The sequence below is a fragment of the Nestor notabilis genome, unplaced genomic scaffold, assembly GCF_000696875.1.
Source record: "Nestor notabilis isolate BGI_N333 unplaced genomic scaffold, ASM69687v1 scaffold12677, whole genome shotgun sequence".
NCBI lineage: Eukaryota > Metazoa > Chordata > Aves > Psittaciformes > Psittacidae > Nestor > Nestor notabilis.
In genome coordinates this window covers 56,709-79,031 of record NW_009936993.1, presented here as the reverse complement: position 1 = coordinate 79,031, position 22,323 = coordinate 56,709, and the positions used below count along the sequence as shown (strand labels likewise).

The following is a 22,323-nucleotide window of genomic DNA, read 5'->3' as shown; positions in this document are numbered from 1 at the left end:
CATTTATTCAATTAGGAGAAAGGTGCTTGGTATAGGAACTGTGGAATTCTGCCTCTTTAGAAACTGCTTTCTAATGTGTTACGTGGTAGTTGGGGTTGGGATCCTTTTGTATGCTGTATTATGGCACGGAAGATAGCTGGATGTGGCTTTGCATTGATGACAGTGTCCCAGACATGCTGTGATTAGGAAACAAAGATACTTGCTTAAGCTTCTCATTGGTGTCCATTTTCTGCATTTCTGAGACTCTGCTTACATGACACCAATAGCCTGGCGCAGACATTCATTTCCTAGTGGTTCAAGATAGACAAGTGTGAGAGGGCTTTGAGCTGGAGGCTGTGCAGCTCTGCTGGCCTGAACCTGTGCATGGCCACAGAGCTGCCTCCTTGGTCTGGCTCCCTGTGCTTGTAGCACTTCAGGGGCTCATCTGAGGGATGGAGGTGAAGGTTGTATCAGTTCTTCTATACTTTCTGCTCTGGTGTGAAAGTCTCTTAAGTTTGTTGACTTACAGGCTTCATTGACCTGTTAAGTTCACTTAGAAAAATGTACCAGGGCTATATTAGTTTTATTTTTAATTTCCCTACTCGAAGTTGTTCATCATACCAAGCTGGTTGTTTTTTAAATGCACCTTTTCCTCTTCTTCAACTCTTAACCATCACCATGTGCTGAGGTGAGGAAAGCTCTTGTGGTGGGGCCCCAGCCTGATAGTTTAATTTTAAAGTGTACAAATAACTCTTTAGGGTTATAAAGGAGCAACTTGAAGAAAAATCCAAGAGACTTCTGAATATTGTGTCAGGGACTCTGTAGTGTTACTGGCTGAGTACAGAAAGGCTTCCTTCCTTCTGAAGACGTACAGCATACAAACACTCCATTTTACGTCTCTGCAGTCAAATCCTTTGTTTGGATTGCTTAACTTCAGTTGTTTTTTTACTGTGTGCTCTTCAGTGACCTAGCTGACATTTAGAAATATAGTCTGAAGTTGCAGAGAAAAATGAAAAATAGCTTCCTTTATATTGTTACAGAAATTAATCTTTGAAATGGCAGAAATTGTTTTAATACTTATGAGTAAATGTGCAAGATGTACTGTCGTTTGACCAAAGCTGCAAAATGTCAGATGAGATGTTAGCACCTGTAAATACTGCTTCTGTTCAACAGCAAGTAAGTTGTTGATGGGAAAATTATGTAGATCTTGCTATGTGAGATTTCTATTTAGAGTGCGCTCTGCTTCTCATGTTACTTACCTGGTTGAAAAGGTCTTGCAGATGTTCATTGCCTATAGATGATATAGGTCTGGGGTTTTTTATGTATTTTTTTTTAACTTTTAGTTTCCTAACACACAGCGGAAGGATGCATATACATTTGTTGAACTATTCTAAAACCTCACAGCAGTAAGAGAGTTCTGCTTATGTCTTATGTCTTGATTGTTGGTCTGTGAAGGGTTACTGGTTGGAAGTACTTGAGAAGGATGAATATTCCTGCAGGATGACTGGCAAGGTAGGACTGCTGCTGCTGGAATGCCACAGGGAACTGAGTGTGGGGAACATGTGTTATAGAAGTCTATAATGTCTTAAAAATAAATCTGAGGACAGCCTGCTACCTTCAAAACAGATTCTTATTCTCACAAATTGGGTAAAAGCACAAAATGTAAACTAGAATTTTGCTTATGTAGATTTAAGCACTTGTTTAAATAGGGTAAATTTACTTTAAAATGTACTGAAGTCCAGTTTTTTTATAAAATACTTGATATTTTGAGATGAAGTTTCTATGTATCTCTCTTGCACTTTTGAGCTTAACTTGGTTTTACAAAGCGATCTGTGGTAGAAGGATGGGTCCTCTTCATATAGGCAGAGCAATTTCTATGGAAATAGAAATGTTCTTTGAGATAACGAATATCTTGTGATGAGTGAAAGTGTTGCTTGTAAAGTCAAGCTCCTGTAGTCCTGAGCTGGAGCCTCTTCAGTTGCTTAGTGTGAGCAGTTTCCTTCTACTCTGATCAGTTTGGAGAGGCTAGAAATTGTAGCTGCAGAACTCAAAATCGAAGCAATCCCTGCTTGGCTTGGACAGACGGACTTTTTGTTTTTCTCACAACTGTTTTTGGATGAATTTTGGGAGGGGTATTTAAAGAATGTGTGTCTTAACACAGGAGCCCTCATTATTACTAAGCTTTGTGTTTAAAAGTGTGGCAAATTAGTGTGTTTCCCCTAAAATCTGTAAGCAAAATACATGTTGCTTCTTTGTCCTTTGAAATAGTTTAATGCCTTTAATGCAAATTTTTCAAAGTTTAAGCCTGTCCAGGCGTTCATTTTGGAGATTTGCTTTACCCAGAAAGGTCTCAGTAGACGTGTTGACCTTCCTTATTGCAAGAATTGATTGAATTGTCTCTGGCTGTACTTTTTCCTCCAGTGCACTGTCAGTTGAAATTACTGAATTGTGTTGTTAAAATTAACATGATCTTAAATGCTCATTTTATGTTTTCCCATCAGAGGGTTGGTAGTCCAATGCCATGCAACTGTGCAGGTAGAAATGCTCAGGTTGCTGTAGGAAGTGTTTCTGGAGTTTTTATTAGCACAAACGTATTCTCCATACAGAATACACAAACACATCTTCATGGTTTACTCTCTCTTTCTGCTGGTTAGTTTTCTGCCTGGCACTCACACAGATGCTGGTGGCAGCGCCAGGCAGGAATTAAGCTGAAACCAGCAGCCCTGCAGGGATGGCGCTGGGGAGCTACAGTTTTCACCCAGGGATGTTCTGCATCAAATTCAAGTCCTCATGGATCTCCAAGGTTATTAGGCAGTACTTGGTAATTCTATTACAGCAGCTGCATGTGAGATGGTAGGGGGCTGAGAGTTTCTTTTTTTTTTTTTTTTTTTTTTTTTAACTTTAATTTCTTTCCTTCCTGTAGGAGAGGTTAGTATTTTCAGCATCATTGCTTGTATCCTTCTCTGCTCCCTCCCCTTAGATGCTGACAGCAGCCTCTTCTCAGTAACATTAGATCTCTTGACCCAAGCTTGTTGCAGGTAGACCTACTCTCTTGACACTGGTGTTACTAATAGATGCACTGAGTATGCAAGTCTTAGCAGCTTTCTGTGCATATTTCTTTTCTATCACTTCTGGGTTTTTTACAAGTAAAAAAGGATTATGATGATTTTTTTAAATTGAAAAATGTCCATTTTCTGTATGCTCAGGTTTTGTGACACAAAGCTCAGATAAGGAAGCTTTAAATGTTGCTCATAGACTAGTCTAGTAACTGTCTCTAAGAAAGGGCTACTTTATTTGCTGTTAGCTTTTCATATAGGCAGTGCAATGAACTTAAAGGTAGGTTTTCCTATTCTATAATTATGCTTGCCAAGAGGAGAAATGTTAATGGGAGAATGGGAGATGGCTCAAGCTTCCTACAGGAAACTGTTAGCTGATATAGTTAAGACATGAAACTTCAGGGATGTTTAACTTGTCATATTATCCAGCAGATCCCTGTTTGCTTTATAAAACCGAATGGTAAGCTGTGGAGGGTATGACATTCATCTTCCAGTTTCATTCCACATTCTCCCACAGTAGTTCACTCTCGTGGAGTACTTTGCATGTTCCCTTTTTTGGGCTGTCTTCACAAACCTTATCTACGTATGTATTCTTGGCCTGTGTGAAGCAGTTGTGGCTGGAAATTGGGAGTGTGAAACTGCCTACTGGCAAACCAGCAGCTTGGCTTGGATAGCAAAAGGCAATTCTAAGCACGTTCACTTCCTTCCTGCTCTCCTTTCACTGTCGTCCTTTCCTTTCATGCTTGAAAGTTATTTCTATCAGTATAAATTATCTTGTTTCTCAAACAGGCATGTATCTTTTTCCCTCAGGACAAGCACTTTAAAGTTAGACACTTGATAATGTTAAGGCTTGGCTGTTTGGACCTCAGATCTGTATTCCTTCTCATGCTCAGGGCTTGCAAGTACCTGTAGTATGTTGTCCATAGCAGTCTGTGTGTAGAAACTGAAGTGGTGAAGCAAGTAAAAAGAATGAGTTTAAAGATACTGGTTCAGACAGAGGAAAGCAGTGCTGATGTGCATGTCTTTTAGGTTTGGAAAAGTATAGCTAGTTAAGGAGATGTGTGGAATGCTAGGATGAACATGGTACCAAAGTTGGGATTTTTTATTTAGGAAGACCTTGCATTATTTTTACAGGATTCATCTCAGTTTTGTAATTAATATAATGCAAATAGTCTAAGTAAAATTGGAAGCTTCTTAGAGGCTTTTCAGGTTTGCTTTTTACCTTTGGGAAGAAAGGAGCTTGAGTTTTGCCTGGAACACTTACCTGATATTACAGGAGTATCCTTGCTGCCTGGATCTTTTCTGAGTGGATTAGAAATTACTGTGTTGGTTTCTACTTTTGGATACCATACCTTCTGAGCAGGAGTGGTCTGTGGGTTGGGCCTTTTTTTTGGTTCTGATCTTCCATTTGGTGAGATGCCATGAAAGTGAGATGAGAGAATGTTTGGAAACATTCTTTCCCTTTTAGTAAAGGTGATGTTTTACATAACCCTATATACAGTGACTTTGCTCTGGATTATTCCTTCTACTAGTCAAAGTTTGTTGTTTGACCCTTTTGATGCTGGCTTTTGTGTTCACCTGTCTTTTCAGTTTTGAGGAACTTACTGGCATATTTTTGGCTCTGGTGTGCCACATACTTGGATTTCCTAGAAAATTATAATCCTGTCTGCTCTGGGATACTGTAGTCAAGCTTATACGAGGAACCACAAGTATAACTACAGTTAGTGGTCATTGCTTCATCTGCATATTTTGTGTGTAAAGGTGTAAATGGTAGTAACACGGCAAGAGTAGTGCTTTTTGATAGTGACTTGCAAAACACATAGAAATGCAAGAAAGCATGGGGTATTGTGGCAAGATGGTAGGTGTAAGGATAAAACTCTAAAGCAAAAAACCTGTAAAACAAAAACCTGATTTGAAGCTGAACACTATCCAGTTCTTACACAACTCCCAGCACCATGTCACATTTATATCAAGCTTCATTAAATGTGGTGGTAAGTTGTTCCTATAATGTTATAAATATGCTGCTTAAGTGGATGTTATGTACTGTGGAGGATGTCTTTCAAACAACAGCTTCATTTCTTTTTGTTTCAGATTAAGAGAAGTTTCAGAGAAGCTGAACAAATATAATTTAAACAGGTAAGACATATCACATGCTGCTCTAAACCATTTAGGAAAGTACAGTATTTCTGACAGCTACAAGAAGCAAATGATAGTGCTGTAGATACACTCTTAGCCTTAATTCTGCTAATACTGAGGTTCAAAAATGCTTCAGATAACACAGTTCTTACATTAGTAAGAAAATGTAGGTTTTCATTTATGATAAATTATATTATTAAATACCCTCCTTCTGGTAAGATGCCTTAATTTGAAGAATAGCCCCTGTTGTTAATTGTTGATCAAATTATGAGAGACTTCTATCTCCTTTAAGGTTTTGGTTTGTATTTTCTGTATTTAATGACCAAAAATACATCATCGTTGCTTCAACTAATGTACATATTTAGTCATTCTTGAATGGTTTTGTGTCATTAACTATCACTGCATATTGTTCCTTCTATATACCACTTGGTTTTTTATAGCGTTTTGTTTTTTTTTTTCCAGACTTTAAAAGTTTAAGAATGTTATTATACATGCTCACTTTTTGTTTTCAGTCACCCCCCGTTGAATGTATTGGAACAGGCCACTATTAAACAGTGTGTGGTGGGACCAAATCATGCTGCATTTCTTCTTGAGGTAAATTACTTAAATCTGCTTACATGACAAACTTGAATCCATACAGTTAAAATTAATTCCTCTTACATCAAATTTATCAACATTCTTCAGTTACTGAAGACTTGTTTTTGTTTGTGTTTTTTCCTGTGACTTGTATTACATTTCAGTTTTGGACATTTGGTTTTCTTGTTTTAAATGCAGGATGGTAGAGTCTGCAGGATTGGTTTTTCGGTTCAACCAGACAGATTGGAATTGGGTAAACCTGATAATAATGATGGGTAAGAAACTCTTTTCTTCATATTAAATCATTCTTCTGAACTGGATAAGCAGCTTGGCTGCTTTTTTGGTGTTTTGTTTGTTTTTTATACTAGACTTCCTTTGGAATGGGTACTTTAAGTAGATACATAATGGTTATGGTGATGCAGCCAAACAGCCTAGCTTTACAAACTTGCACAGGAATAAATAGTAGATGTGATTCTAAAAGAAGTGAGGCAGGATCTCTTTAACTTCAAGAGACAAGCCCCTCCAAAGAAAAAAAAGAAAACAAAGAAACTTTGTTAAATTGTTAAGGTTCATGTAGAATCCACTCTGAAAGTGGTCCCATCTGGAGGGGCTCACTTTCTAGACCTGTTGTCTTCAGTCCAGGTAAGTCCCCCTTAATAGGATTGTTTAGTGGTTCATATTTGAATGTAAGTCACTTCTTAATATGGAAGTAGCATACTCAGGCTCAGGTTTATGGAAAGAACACCTGGTGATTACAATTCGTATGTATGTGCTAAGTGAAAATTGAGCTCAGTGGCTAACTCAAATCATAATTAGTTTAATATGTATTTCCCACTGTGCTGTTATGGATTGCTGATGTACATAAGATCTGTTAGGCATGTTTTCCACTTTCTTTTTCAGTGTACCTCTTAATATACAGTTAGATTAGTTTGGAATATTCCCCAAGGGTGTTGCTTAAGCTGGTATGTTACCAGACTACGTCCCTGAGAATTTAGACCTGGATTCCAGGTTTTGTTCTTAACCCATTTGGGATTGTTTTGTGACTGATTTACCATCTTTTACTTTCAGTTCAAAGTTGAGCAGTGGCTCAGGGGCAGGAAGGACATCCAGGCCAGGCAGGACTAGTGACTCCCCATGGTTTCTGTCTGGTTCTGAAACTCTGGGCAGACTGGCAGGCAACACCCTTGGGTAAGTTTTGATAGGATTGAGGCTGCAATCTGTTTGTTCCATATTTAAGTATATGTGTATACACATATATAAATTGTATGCAGTATGTATAAGGGAACGTATAATTACAGCAGTTGTGTAGGTAGGGTGTAACAAGAAAAGCTTTCTTGATCAAAATAACACATACACAAGTGACCCTTCAGTACCTAGGACATAGAGTGTTCTTAATATATGTGTGAAGAATAATTTGTTTTTGGCTGTGCTGTCTTTTTTTTGGAACATTTTTTAGTTCCTTGATCTTGAAAAACGTTTTTTTTTTAGAGGGACACTATCAATTTAAACCCTGTTAAGATAGCATAAAGTAAAATGAGTGCATTTATGCAGGAAGAATCTTCATTATCTATGTTTGCAGACATTTGTGTGCTCAGTTCTGTTGTGCCTTCTCTCCCCTGCCCCAAGTAATTAGCAGTGTTTTGTAGTCAGGCCTTATACATAGTAATAGGAAGGGAACATTTGGAAAATGTGACTCGGAATCTTTAAAATTGTACTATATACTAAATGTACTATACACATTCAGGTTTTTTGTTATTAGCTTTAAAATTGATGGTGTCCCTGTATATAGCAGTGTAAATTAATCTCCTTTACATAATCATGGTGAACTCTGTTAATACGCTTTCGTAAGACATGTTGAACATTGCTGCTTCCTAAGGTTACTGCGTTTACAAAGTGGTTTCTGCATGTGGATGATTTGTTAAGTGGGAGGAACTACAGCTTCTCCCCAAACAAAAGTGAATGCTGTTTATGTTACCAAATAAGCTAACTTCATTTGGGGATTCATTGCATGAAAGATAAACCAGTATCTTGCCCTTCCCTCCTGCCCCCATCTTTTTGTGAATCTGAACCTAAAATCCATGTATTAAACTTTAAAGGCAAACTGGTATTGTCATGTTAAAAAACTTACTGTGGAAAGTAAGAATTCTTTTTTACTTGTTATTTTTACCTGAGCATAACCAGTTAAAACCCTGAAGAGCACCTAATTTCTCCTCTTTCATGTTTCAGAATTTGAAAGTCACCAAACTAGTAGAGTAGTGGTATAGTAGACACTATAACTGCTCTGTTAAATGAAGGGAATATTTAATTTAATAACCTGAGTCTTAAAAACATTCAAACTGTGAACCCTTAGATTAGATCACTGGATTTGGAAAATTGCTGGTGTGCTAATGGGCAGTAAAGAAATGTGGAAAACCAGTAGCTGAGCAGAAATGAGCAGAAAGATTTCTATTCTATATTAATATTTGTTCTAGGTTTAGATAGCTTTAATAGGAATAGCTGTATCCTTATGATTATTTTTTTCCCCTATAATAGGACCAAGTTAGGACACACTTGGAATGTTTGACTTAGGTGAATGTAAATGGTTTTAACTGTTAGATGTCTTAAGTCTGTCATTGTTAATTTATAAATGTAGAAAATACATCTGTAGTAAGTATTAAAATCTGATACACAACCTTTACTCTAAACCCCCATGTTCCCTGCTGAGAGTTGAATTAAGAATTGTTGTGTAGGAAGAATTTGACCTCCCCTTATTTTCCCTTCAGCCCCCTTCCCACTTTTAGAAACCGGTTATCTGGTAAAGGATGTTAATAATCAACTTCAGCCATAAAATATAAGACAAGTATTCTTACTTAATTAGCTTTTCTAGCTACATGTGGTATACTTTTAATGTGAATTTCTTACTGTTTCAGAGAACATACCTTTTTTTTCTTCTCTTACTTTAAATGCTTTTCTTGGAAGTAGATTGAGGATCAGACTGGTTAAGAACAGGAAAGTTCTGCTGATACTGATTATTAAATAGTAATAATACCATATCCAATATCTTTTGAGCTAGATTTGTGCAACAAAATTCAGATAACCTTGAAGAGCAAACTAGAGTGTTTCACTCTTTCATGACAGCAGTGTGTTTAGTCTCGTGTCCAGAACAGATTCAGTTGATGCAGTTCTGTGGTGCTAAGATTAGTGAAAAGCTGTAAAGATGGCACTTGTCTTACTTATACAAAGCACTGCCTTTTTACTGCCTTGTTTTGATACTGACTCATAGGGATGAAAAACTGTTCATTTCAAGCATGTTTTTGCAATGTATACAGTTGATGTTGATTTATCCAACACAAATAGGTTGAAAAACATTCATAAGAATCAGAGAACTATTGAGTGTAAGATTTCTTTTGCAGTAAATAAGATTATTTTCTGGTGTACTCTTAAGTAATTTCTTAACATAAATAAAGTCTCAGAAATTTTAGAAGACCAATCTGAGTGTGGTGACTTTCTGTCAAAAAGTCCACTGACCATGAAGATGATGCATATGTGCTTTTATAGTAGGAAGTCAACAGCTGAGTGTTGGACGTTACGCTGCTGATACCATTGCTTTTAGAAACTCTGGGAATGGTGTGTGCATGTATTTCTGTATGTACACATCCACACAATTGTATTAGTAGGAAAGAGCACAACTTACAATTGGAGTCCTGTTTTATATTTCTTCTGTGTAATTCAGAACTTTATCAAGTGCCTGGTCCTCTTGTTCTTACTAGTTTTAAGAGATACTTTCATAGTGTTTGTCTATGAAGTCAATCTGCAGTATTTTCAGAGACCGTCTAAAAGTTATTAGTAATAAAACTATAAAGACTAACTTTTTGTAGTCCCTGAAGTATGCTGCTGTATTAAAAAAAATAAATCATCTAAATCTTCTAGAAGTCGCTGGAGTTCAGGGGTTGGTGGAAGTGGAGGAGGATCTTCTGGTAGATCGTCTGCTGGAGCTCGAGATTCTCGAAGGCAGACCAGAGTTATACGCACAGGACGTGATAGAGGATCTGGACTGCTGGGGAGTCAACCACAACCAGTGATTCCAGCATCAGTCATTCCAGAGGAACTCATTTCACAGGTATGTGAACTAGAGGCTGCTTGTTGTGAAAAAACTAGAGCGCCTCTCATAGCATGTGAACAGCAAGGTGCTGTAATAGTAGTGCAATTTCTCGGAGGAGTAATGGCATATAATTGGAAACATTGACTTTCTCTAGCTGAATTGCTTTTATTCTTAAATGCATAGTATGAGTGATAGATGTTTTTTTGAGTCTAGCATTTTCATTTCCCAAACTTCCACTAAGACCAGGTATGGGTTTAATCTAGGTGAGGGATGTCATGTATTGTTCATTTGCAGCTGGAAGATGTAGTAAGAAAGTAAAGTATTTGAGAATCATTTCAAGCATATGGCTAATAAAGTGAAGGAATATAAGGAACAGGGGCAGGTTGACTTTTTTTTCTTGTTTGATAAAAGAAGTGATCCATTTTAGATTTGAAGGACAGACATTAAACATACTTGATTTCCTTAAAATACTAATAATTCTTCTTCATGGGCACTTCTGTTTAATTTTTTAATATATGTAACTGATTAATATATAAATTGCTCTGATTTTGCTTCTTAATGCACTAAAGCTTGAATAAGCTGTTGGACTTTGCATTGTGTGATTAAGTGCCATTTGTTAAAACAACAAAGAAGAAGAAAACAATACATTCAAAATATATGACTACTTAGTGCATTGTAATTCTTAGTTCAAAACAAGTTGCTAGTCTACATTTAGAATACAGATGTTAGTTGCTAAGCCACAGATAACCTGCTTGCAGGGTTTGAATGGCCTGTAGCATGACTGGCACAAGACATGAGCTAGCAGGCAAGGTATCTACAGACCCACCACTGAGAGGCTGGCTTCTGGTTCCTTTCTCTTTTTGAATTCAAAACCAGAGGCAAAATACTGGAGGTGTTAGTTACTCTGAAGTGAAGTTAGCCCTGCTTTCAGGAGGTGGTTTGTTTAGATGACCTCCAGTGATCTCTTTCAGCTGTGGAGTGGTGGGGGTTTTGACTTCATTGTTCATCTCCAGTTTTTGAGAGTGTTTAGTGACATCCTTGATACCTTACATGAAATAGAAAAACAGACTAATATCCCCTGCACCAGTCAGTTCAATCCTGTGATGTAATGTATGGTTTATTGGTTAAGTTATAACTTTGCTTCTCTTGCCGTGATCTTTTTTTAATAGCATACTTTGTCTACCTTTAAAGCGGAAGGTGTCTAAAACATTTTTTAGGTAACTTTAAAGCAGATCAATGGGAAAATCTTCACAGCTGATCTGTGTAACAGATTCTACCATGTCTCAAAAACCTGTAAACTTCTGGCATAGAATGTTATGTCAAAAAAGTTTACCTTTGTGTGCTGTTAAAATGCTCCTTTCATTTTTTTTTTTTTTTTTTCCCTTTCTTTTTCTTTTTGGTGTCTCATTTTTACTGCATTATGAAAACATTCCATACTGTTTTCTTACCTTCTTCACACAGTTTGTGGTCTTCCAGAGCTCTGACATCTTCTCTGGCATTCAGTAGAGGCTAGTCTGTCTGGAAAAACAAAATGCTCTGGGTTCTCAGTTTAGTGCTTCTGGTTTTTGTAAATTCATTGCATCTGTTTAACACATAGAAGGTTTTTTCTGCATTTGCACTTTGCTAATAAAAATCTAAGTGTTGAAGAAACTGCTGAAGATGAGCCATTAGAAACAGAGTAATGAGAAAAAAAGGTGAAGTAAGGTGGTTACATATTGAAGGGCAGTGGAAAGAGAAAACAGTGTCAAAGACAGGGATTGAGGTGTAGTTTTTGGACAGTAGTTGATTGCAAAACTTAATTGGCATAGTAAGTTTAAACACTTTTATAGAAACATACAGAACATTCTCAAAACCAGGTTTTACTTATTCTTCAGCTACAGCATTAAGCATTTCAAGAAGTAAATTCTAAGATTCCACTAAGAAATTCAGTACCAAAGTTGGAATTCAGCCCAGTTACTTGAGCTGAGAGAAGGTTGACTATCTAGTATAAGCAACTGTAGAAAAATCTGTGTGAACCTTTACTGTGTGTACTGTAGTTGACTCTTGGGTTTTATTAGACTATTTTTAGAATTAAGCTTTCATTTCTTATGACTAGTGGTTGGTGAGCTGACAGTGACCAGTAACCAATTATGCTCTGCTCTTACAGGCACAAGTTGTTTTACAAGGGAAGTCCAGAAGTATTATTATTCGGGAACTCCAGCGAACAAATCTTGATGTAAACCTTGCTGTAAATAACTTGTTGAGTCGTGATGATGAAGATGGAGATGATGGGGATGACACAGCAAGTGAATCATATCTTCCTGGAGGTTTGTATTCTGCAACTTTTGATAAGAAAATGCCAATGTGTTCTGATTTTTCTGTATTTAAGCACTGACAGCGTGCTCCGTGCTGTGCAAGGTATGCAGCGAAGACAGTTCTTGTTTATAGGAGCAAAGTCTAAAGATGCGCAAAACAAAAGATGTACTGGGATGTCTTGAGGGATGAGGTCAGGCATTGTAGAGTAACTATTGACCTTATTTCTGGGTGGCATGAAGGTTATTTATTTATTAGAATCCCAGGCTTTGTAACATCAGCATTACTTACATCTGTATTTTGCTGCTCAATGAGATGCTGAGACTGCTGTGTGGCTTGCTCATAAAAGCTAATTCTAAAACCTTCTAGCGACTTGCATGTTTTTCACTACTAACATAAATTCTTAAGATACAGCAGTTTTTAGAGCAAAAATAGTACAGCTCTTTTTTTAGTCAAAATGCCTCAAGTGAGAGCAAAACAGCTTACAGTTGTTACAATTTGAAGATGTTATTCTTCATCTCAAGTTCCCCTCATAAATGCTGGAGTATTCTGGCTACACCAATAAAACACTGTAATTAAAGTCCAGCTATTTTTGAAATATTGTCCATCCCATACAATTGCTTTTAATAAAAGACTGAGTCGTCTTTTGCATTGGCTAAATAATTTAGGTAATCTGTTCTTGCTGAGTAAACGTATTTGAAAACATAGCAGCCAAATCTAATGTCTGTGTTAGGTGCACTGCATGAAAAGATCACATCTAAACTCTTGACTACATATTAGCTTTTCTTTCTGTGTGTCAAAATGACGTTTTGATATTTTCCTAATAAGTATTTTTTTTTCTGCTCATCTGGTTCACCAGGAAGGTTCATGGGCTTCCTCCATCTTTATCTTGTCAATCATGTGATTAGACAAAGTTTTTTTTTTCCTTTTTTTTTTCCAGTTTTCTTTTTTTTTTTCCCATTTTTCTGCAGCAAAGGCTTTGTATTTCATTTTGCCTCTCTAGTTTTAGTTGCATCTGTCAAGCTGCTTTATTTTGCTGTAGAATCAAGTATCGTCTGGTGAAAGGGGTGAAAAACCTTTAATTTGAGTCTTGGTTTTTAGTGATCAGCTTAATAGCATTAGACAGATGCCCTGGAGGAAGTAAATTCTCTGAACTCTTTCCAGGTATTCAGAGCAGGAGTTCTTACTTTAAGCATGCTCAGATGCATTCCTCCAGAACTGGCCTTCAGGAGATAAATCATTGTTAGTAATCATTTACAGTAGAAGTTCCTTTTAACCATACTAACCAGCTTTATACGACATTAACTATTCTCTTAGTACCTCTTGGGATCATAAGGATCAATTGCTGACTACCTGTGGCTGGTAACTTTTATTTGAAGGTGTCTGTGCTACAGTCTATGAATCTTTTGTGTTTGAGATACATTAAAGTAGTATGCAGAGTTTCACTGTCCTCATTAGCTGTCGAGAAAACCATTTTGTTCTTGGCTTAATTTTTAAAGCTTCTCCCTTGTTTACACTAATCCTTCCTATAAGGAGTTGCAACTTCCTAATATTAATATTTTTTGCTGTTTTTTTTCTTTTACCACACAGAGAAACTGGGCTCTTTCCCAGTTCTTGTGGGAAAAGATGTGGAAACAACAACTGAAATGAAATGTTTTAGCTCCAGTCTTCAAGGATGCAATTTGCGATGTGTAGAACATAGAATCATAGAGTTACCTAAGTTGGAAGAGACAAAGGTGTCTCTTGATCTTTGTCTAAGATCATCAGGTGAAGATCTTTGTCTAAGATCAAGTCCAAGCTTTACCCCAGGACTGCCAAGTCCACCACTAAACCATGTCACTAAGGGCTTCATCTGCATGGTTCTTGAACACTTCGAGAGACAGTGATTGCACATGCCATGTCTTCCCTGTTTGTCTTAAGTTATTTCAGTTTTATGGGCAAAAATAAGTTGTTTGCACAGAAATTAATCAATTTGTTACTTGAATGTGATCAAAACAGTAGGAGAAGTCTAGCTGAACACTAGTCAGTACTGCATGACTATTGTTGGTACATTAAATAGTACAAATTACTGACCCTTGCTTGTGTCACATAACCGTGCAGGCTAGTTTTCAGGAGAACCTGATGGCCAGAGAAACTTGCCTGTAGCTCTCTGGAAAAATACTGGCATCCTGTCCTTCAGAACCATTTAGAACCTTTTTTTTAAAGTCTTTTGCTCTGGAAACTTTGCGCTCTTCTTGCGTTCACTTGTCACCTTGCCTCTGGATGCTCTTCTTGGAACTGTAATGTCCAAGTTCATAAAAGATAACTGTAGATAACTGATAAAAGCTATATGCATTCAATTCTTAGGTCATTTTATGAATGATTCTGAAAGATAAAGAACTTTTGCCCCTACCCGCGTTTTTTTATTATTTCAAATTTTGCTTTAGTGTGTCTTGATTTTGTCCCTTCCAAACACACAAAAAAACAAATGACAAGACTGCTTTTTCTCTTGGGACTTAGGAGGCTCTTGCATTTTGATTAAAAGCATATGCTAATTTTTACTTTCTGCATGTCTGATGGTTTGTGACCCTTAAATTTAGGGGTTACTCCTCTAAACCTTCCAAGATGGAGAAGCTTTTTTTGTTTGTTTTTTAAATGGTTGTGATAATTACAGTGAGTATTGTGAAGGTTGTTGTCTTATTTTATTTGTTTTAAGGTAACCAAAAATTTGTCTGAGTTCTACCCACATTCTTCCAAAATGTGAAGTGCAGCGAAGAGCAGAACTTTACTTTTCTGTACAGACTGCCTTCAGTAAGAGTCTCTTAGATATGTATTTTTGGACCCTTATGTACTTTGGCTTTGACTTCTCTAGTCCTGTTTCCTTTATGATAGTTGGCAGAGGGGAATGTGGGTTCATTTGATACATAACAAGTACATAAGGAAGATAATCAAGGTAAAAACTCCAAAGAACAAGATTGTTTGGCATAGAAAAGACTTGAAGTTCTCTAGGTTATTTTTCCAGCTCACATCAAATTGCATTACAGGCTTCTTCTGAGCTTTATGCTCTGTTAATCTTATATATAGAGATTCTGAGAAATTAAAATAGTTTGTTGTTTGCATACTTCAGATGTGTGCATGTTTGCTCAGTAACTTCTACATGATACAGTGCGTTCTTGCTAGTGGGACTTGTGGAACATAGATTTGGCAACATGCAGGTTACTTTGGATTTTGGAATTGAGATAAGCTATTTAAAAAGCTTTTTTTTTTTTTTTTTTTTTTTTAATTATTACACAGAAGAGAAGTGGGCTAGTGGTGTGGCAGTGCTTACTGTATTGGCTTGCAGTGAGGGGAGATGAGAACCGGGGCACAGCATAGAATTAGTTGAGTGGCTTGCCTTTGGGGAAAACAATTAGGTGTGTGGTTTTTCTGGGGGTTTGCTGGTGTGGTTTGTGTTTGTAGTTGTGGTTTTCTCTCTCCTTTGTTTTTTTTTTTCTTAAGATGAAGTTCAAGTTGGGTAATGTTTTGAAGAAATATATCTTATCAAGAAATGCATTGTGGAGTTCTGTTTGACTCTGGTTTCCCAGGAAACCAAAATACATGTTTCTCTCACTGTCAGTTTTGCCAATTTAATCCAAACTTGAAAGAGGAGGAGATGCTCAAGACATCGAATTCTTGAATAGTTCTTAAAAATATGCAGCTGGGAAGAGGGTAGAGAACTTACAATTGCCCCTTTGTGCGAAAGGTTTAGTGTGAGCTCAACTAGAGATTAGAATCAATCTAGGCAACAACTTCAGTTGCTGAATCCAGTGATAATGCTATGCATGGAGCTATTGAAAATAAAGTTTTTTTTCTCAGTATTTAAATTGCTGTTTACATGCCTACTAAAACTTGGCTTTTTAATTGGGGGTGGGGGTTGTGGTTTTGTTTGTGGGATTTTGATTGATTGGATTGTTTTGCCTTTTTTTTTTTTCCCCCCCTCTGCACTTAATATCCTTTTCCTTCCTATTTTCAGGGGTATTTACTAGAAAATCATAGGTACTTTCTTACCTAAATAGGTTAGTCAGAGTTGTTACATCTAAATGCAGAGGGTGCTGGCTGATTCTGGTCTAACATAGCACAAGAGATGAATGATATCATCCCATGGGAATTTTCTGAAGAGCAGCAAAATAAAGTCATCGAGAATATTTTTTATCCTGGATTGTTAAACTGGATGTAGCTTTGCAGTATCTGTGTTTTCACAACACAAGAAAGATTTCAGTGATGGTTGAAGGGGAGTGTGGAGTGGATTTGACTCCTATTCCTACTGGTTGTAGCAGCTCTTTTAGCTTGTATGGAAAATGGAAGAAAGGGGATCTCTTGCAGAAATATTGAAAGAAAATTAAAATCTGATTTGAAGTTGAAATAAGAGGGTAAGAAAAGGCCCCATTTCCTCACTGTACATTTAGAAAAAAAAACCAAAAACCCGACGTGGTACTGGTTCTTAATTCTGATGGCTTGAATTTTCACTTTTCTTTAGGAAGCACAGCTAAACTCTAGATGCCTGACATGGTGAAAGGTGTGTGTGAGTGTCACAAGTTAGTGCATATTTTCTGTCAAGAGGATTTCTGGCTTAGCTTACCTTGAAAAACCCCAACATACTGTCTTCGAATGAGGCTGGAGAGTTCTTTTCTGCACAGGCCAATCCGTTCCTAAACAGAGATAAAAGTTTTTTGCAGTTTTTGGCTGGGTAGTGATCAAAACCAAATGAGAATGAGTTGCTAGACTGTGGAGAGGTTGGAGCTTACCTAGGAAGAGGTGGTCGTGGTGGGTGTGGGAGGAGGGAAGAGGAGCAGCATGTGAATTTTGGGAGATACCACAGAGTCTCAGCTGTGTTTTCAGCTCTTAAAGTCTGGTACTTACAAGTTGACACATTAAAGTGAGGCATATTGCTGCTTTATCATTGTGGAAGGCCAGTGGACAATAGGTGTAGTAGAGGCAGAATAAGGTCATTCTGCGTGATCTGAAGTGTTTTAGTAAGACAGAGCCTGTTTGCCAAATCCAAATTTTTTTACTAGGATTTCCAAGCACTCTGTCAAGGATGACTGCTTAAAATGTACTGGATGAACCACCAAGTCCCAGATGGTGTGCTTTTAGAAGCACAGGCTATAGTTGAATGGCTTACTTATTTAACGCAGAAAGTATTCGTGCAGGTCTTGCTTTGAAATCCACAGTTCTCACTGTTTAGAGCACTGTTTTTCTGGGGGCAGCTGGTTGTAGTTGGTATGTGTTACATCTCCTGGAGATGAGACTTCAGAAATTTAAGGATGAATATTCTGATGTGCAGGGATGTGAAAGTCTTAACACTTTAAATATCAGTAAGTGGAACAGTTAAGTAAATTAATACTGGCTGTGTGGACTTCTGGCTCCTTTTCAGTTTTTAGATACCCGCTCCTTCATGTTTCATGCACCACCATCACTCCCAGCACCCCCATTCCAGACACTGAGAAAAAGACCCATAATAATCAGTTCTTACTGTGTCCTGGTTTCAGCTGTAACAGTTTGTTGGTTGTATTTTTTTTTTCCTTCTTCCTAGTAGCTGGTGCAGTGCTGTATTTTGGCTTTAGTCTGGGAATAGTGCTGATAGCACAGCGATGTTTTAGTTGTAGCTCAATAGTGCTTACCCCAGTCAAGGATTTTTCCCTCTCTTATGCTCTGTCAGTGAGGAGGGGCATGGGAAGCCGGGAGGAAGCAGAGGCAGGACACCTGACCCAAACTGGCCAAAGGGGTATTCCATACCACAGCACGTCATGCCCAGTATAGAAACTGGGGGGAGTTACCCGGAAGGTCAGATTGCTGCTCGGGTCAGGCTGGGTGTTGGTCAGTGGGTGCCAAGCAATTGTATTGTGCATCACTTGTATTTATTGCTTTGTTTTTTCTTCTTTTCCCTTTTTAGGTTTCATATTTTCTCCCCTTGTTATTTCCCTTATCATCATTAGTAGTAGTAGTAGTATATTTTGCCTCAGTTACTGGACTGTTCTTATCGCAACTCATGGAGTTTACATTCTTTTGATTTTCCTCCCCATCCTGCCTGGGGGGGAAAGGAAGAGGAGTGTGAGCGAATGGCTGCGTGGTGCTGAGTTACTGGCTGGGCTTAAACCATGTCATGCTACTACAAATACTTTTATTTAACTTCAAACCTTGGTTTCTAGTCACTCTTGTTTTATGCTTACAGTGAGGTACAGGCCGAGAACTAGATGTGTTGGAATTATGTGTGCTCCTTCTCTGTTTGTTGAATAGAATCTGTATAGCCTTATATTCGCTTCATGAGTGGTTTAAGCAGATAAGGCTGTTCTGATGCCAGAGGGAGCTATCCTGCCATTCCTGTGCATGTCAGTGAGATTTGTGTACCTGCATGGGTTGGCTGAAGCCTAATCTGGGGAGTCTGAGTTTTCAGTCAAATTTGCTTGAAAGTCCAGGACAGGGCAGAACTCACATTTGGCAGCAGTAAGGTATGGTCAGCATTGCTGTGTGCAGTGGGGCACCACCCTTGGGAATCTGCTGGGCTACCCAGTTAAGTCAGTCTGAAGATTGCTTCCTACCTTACTTCTGTACCCTGTGAAGTATTGTTTCAAGCCAGGTCAATATGCCAGTTGTGGATTTAGAAATCCCACCTTGTCTGATTTGATGCCTGCCACAGGGATGAAGAAGGGAAGTAGGACTGTCCTTTCTGTAGCAGCAAGATGGTAGTCAGATTTAGTTGTCTTATCAGCCATATTTCTGGATTTCAGTAAATTACACGAGTTTTTGGTAGCCTCTTTTGCATGTGAATAGTAGCTATAGTCTGGTAAACAGAAGGAGATTGTTTTATACTTTAATGATGATCAGTGTTCTCTAGCATAGAAGCTAGGGCAGTCACAGTAATGAAGTTCATCTTTCCTGTTTTGGTTGTGGTTTTGTTTTTAACTGCATGGTATTTAAAAATTGTGCTTTTTTTCCAGATAACAGTTGTTGTAACATAGCTTAATGTAAAGATTTGTACTGAGAGCTGCAAGCTACTGGCCTGTGAATTAAACAAGTTTGTCTTTCTGAGTCTTTGACATCAAAGACATGGCTTTGTGATGGCCAGCTTTCACCATCAATTCTGTCCTCCCTTAATTCTAGGTCATCTTTGAAGTTCTGCATTACGTGCATGAGTGTGTGTGCACATGTATGTATGTATGTATGTATCTTATCCTAGTGCTTTGTTCTTTCAAGTGACAGGCTAAAGCTTGAATTTCTGGGTTACAGAAAAATGTGTTTTGGGCAAGTCTTGTTTGGGAAATTTGGTTAGATAAGTGACAGAGCAGTTCTTGGAGGGAAACTGGTTTTGTTCACTAGTCTGCCAAGCTTGAGAGTAAATGTGGTTGCATAGGAGGCACATGAGTTTGCACTGGTGAATCTGAAGAGCAGAAATTCAATTAATAGATAGGATTTTTTTTGTTTCGATATTTGTTTAGTTGATGGTCTCTCTGGCTGATGTTTTAAGTAGCTGATTATTCACTTAAGACCCTTGTCTCCTCTTATAGAGGATCTTATGTCTCTTCTGGATGCTGACATACATTCTGCTCACCCAAGTGTCATTATTGATGCTGATGCTATGTTTTCAGAAGATATTAGTTACTTTGGTTATCCATCCTTTCGGCGCTCATCACTTTCCAGGCTAGGCTCATCCAGAGGTAATTTTGCACCTTTTTTCTTTGTAATAAGTAGTTTGCTGTGGAAAAAGCTAGTGATAGTACACACTGGTGGTCTAGATTGTGATGTAATGCGAAAGTAGACTGTGATATGTTGTCAAATATAGAGTAGACAAATAGACTGTTACTCATTATCAAAATTATTAATGAATTCTGAGTATTAGCAGGTAAGTTCTGCAAGAACCTTGATAGTCATGTATTTTAAATCTATTTGTGGATCTTTGGTGTTGCAAGGTGTTATACAGTTTTTGCATGTTAAGTTTAAAATACACTGTAGTGTAAGTATGTACTAATACATAGATTGCATTACAAATCTTTAATTTGGCTCAAAAATGAATAATGGTGACATGCAGCATTTTTTTTTTTTTTCTTTCTTTCTTTTGGGTTGCTCTTTGTTCACTGTTCTTCACATTTCCTTAATTGTTCCATGATAGAAGTTACCTTTATGGAATGAGGAACTTTAGATTCTATGGAGGGAGAAAACCCCTAAATTTTACTTTTTGGAAGCATTCTTAGTTGGATAAGGAGAACTATTGGCAGCTGATAAAAAAACCTCCTTGAGCAGTGTTAAGGCATTTTTTTTTTCTTCTTTTTTTTTTTTTTTTTTTTAAAGCATATTACTCCTAAAAGATTTATAACAGACCATGCAGCAATTTCCTATCTTTTTGAAGCTGTTTGCGCAAATGCCTAGAATATTTCCAAACTGTTAATCCAACCTCTACTGTAATTGTTTAGTACCGTTTTGTTGCCTTTCATAAGCATGTTTTAGTATATTAAGTGCTAAACACTTAAGTTCCTGTTACAAAATTATTAGTCAGGGGTCAATGTGATGTTTGCTAGAAAATAAATACAGTGCTTTATGAAATAATGTCTGTAAGACAAGCTGCTGTGTTTGGCTGATGTGAAAACTTTCCCATTTGTCTACTACTGCAAAAGACCCAAGACTTGGCATAATTTGTTGAAACAATGATATAATAATGTGGTCATCTAACACATGTAATTCAGTTGATTTTTACGAGCATAAGTGAAGTACTTAATAGGTTTAAATGCATTATGTGCATGTACGAATATTCAGCATCTGACATAACTCCTTCTAAATTCCTCCTTTTTTTTCCTTTCCTAAGGTTATTCTATATAAGACGTTACCACGAATTTTCTAATACTTATTTTCCATGCATAGTTGACTCTTGGAAAGTTAGTTTGATTACCTGATTTTAAAAATTTATCTGCATGAGCGAACTGCAGAGTGTACTGGCTTTAGACAGTTTGTAGGCCAATTGGAGGGGAAGCATTTTGGTAAGGAACATTTTCCTACAAGGATCCTTTTTAAAACTTGTCTGACTCTTGAAAAGTTTTCATTTGACTCTTGGAAAGTTTTTATTTGATCTACTCAAAACAGATACACTTTAATTTATTAAATCCAGTCCTATGGAATATTGCTTTAAACAAAAGGGGTTGGATTATCAAACATTATATGAGAGCTTTTTTTAATGCTTGCTTTCTTTAACCTTTTCAAATTACTGTTTGGTGTTTTCTTTTTTTTTTATTTTTAAAGTTATGAAACTCTCTAATAAATACTCTTTTTTGGTTTGCATAAAGATATCTAGCAGACTATACAGACTTAAACTTTTTTTGTTGCTGTTAGTACATTGATAAAACAGTGCTACAATATCGTACTATAAAACTGCATATTGTACTATAAAACTTTAAATTACAATGTTAAATGTATTTGGCCTCTTATGATGTAAGTGAAAATGCTTTAGCATTTTTTTGTAGTGCACAAAACTGTAATACTTCATTTCTAACTTATTTTTACGTTCAGTAATTCTAAACTACCTACACTTGAAAGGGTTAATATATTGAATGTTGCATGTCAGGACTTTATTTTTAATCTGTGTGAGTAGATTTAACTGCTGTTAGTTGCATCCTGAAGGGTCTTTACTAGAGAGTGGCTTACTTTTATCCCACTGGTGTGACCCAATTGCATACCAGTTCTCCTTCTTCCCTTAGAGAGAGACTCTGAGCTGTTGCGTGAACGTGAGTCCGTTTTACGTTTGCGTGAACGAAGGTGGCTTGATGGAGCCTCATTTGATAATGAAAGAGGCTCTACAAGTAAGGAAGGGGAACCAAACCTGGACAAGAAGAATACACCCGTTCAAAGTCCTGTTTCCTTGGGAGAAGACTTGCAGTGGTGGCCAGATAAGGTACGGAATTTTTTTAATTATTTTATTTGCATGCTTTGTGTTTCCTTTTTGAATATCAAAGTTTATGTGAGATAATGTAATAAGTCAGATTCTTGATTATGCACTTAGGAAAATTATAAATAACTTACAGCTGTGCTTCTGTGAATACTGTTTTGATTTTCTTCATGTGTTTCGAAGGCACTTCTGTGGATCATAAGGTCTGGGTTTTTTCTTTTTCTTATTTTACTTAGGTGCTCAAAGCATTTAATAGGCAGTAGGACACTCATGAAACAATCTAAACTCTCCTCCATCAAGGAATCATCTTTTTT

At 37.2% G+C, this 22,323-nt stretch overlaps 1 protein-coding gene across 1 annotated transcript in view; it reads left to right on the top strand.

The window, feature by feature from the left end:
* The first annotated feature begins 5,129 nt into the window (after positions 1-5,129).
* Positions 5,130-22,323, top strand: part of UBR5 (ubiquitin protein ligase E3 component n-recognin 5) — a 66,949-nt gene continuing 49,755 nt past the window's right edge. The window contains exons 1-8 of the mRNA XM_010018617.1: positions 5,130-5,171; positions 5,684-5,765; positions 5,946-6,022; positions 6,816-6,935; positions 9,657-9,846; positions 11,975-12,134; positions 19,644-19,793; positions 21,822-22,015. Of these exons, the coding sequence (XP_010016919.1) occupies positions 19,652-19,793; positions 21,822-22,015 (336 nt within the window). The 5' untranslated portion in view covers positions 5,130-5,171; positions 5,684-5,765; positions 5,946-6,022; ... (2 more) ...; positions 11,975-12,134; positions 19,644-19,651. The remainder of the gene's footprint in view (positions 5,172-5,683; positions 5,766-5,945; positions 6,023-6,815; positions 6,936-9,656; positions 9,847-11,974; positions 12,135-19,643; positions 19,794-21,821; positions 22,016-22,323) is intronic.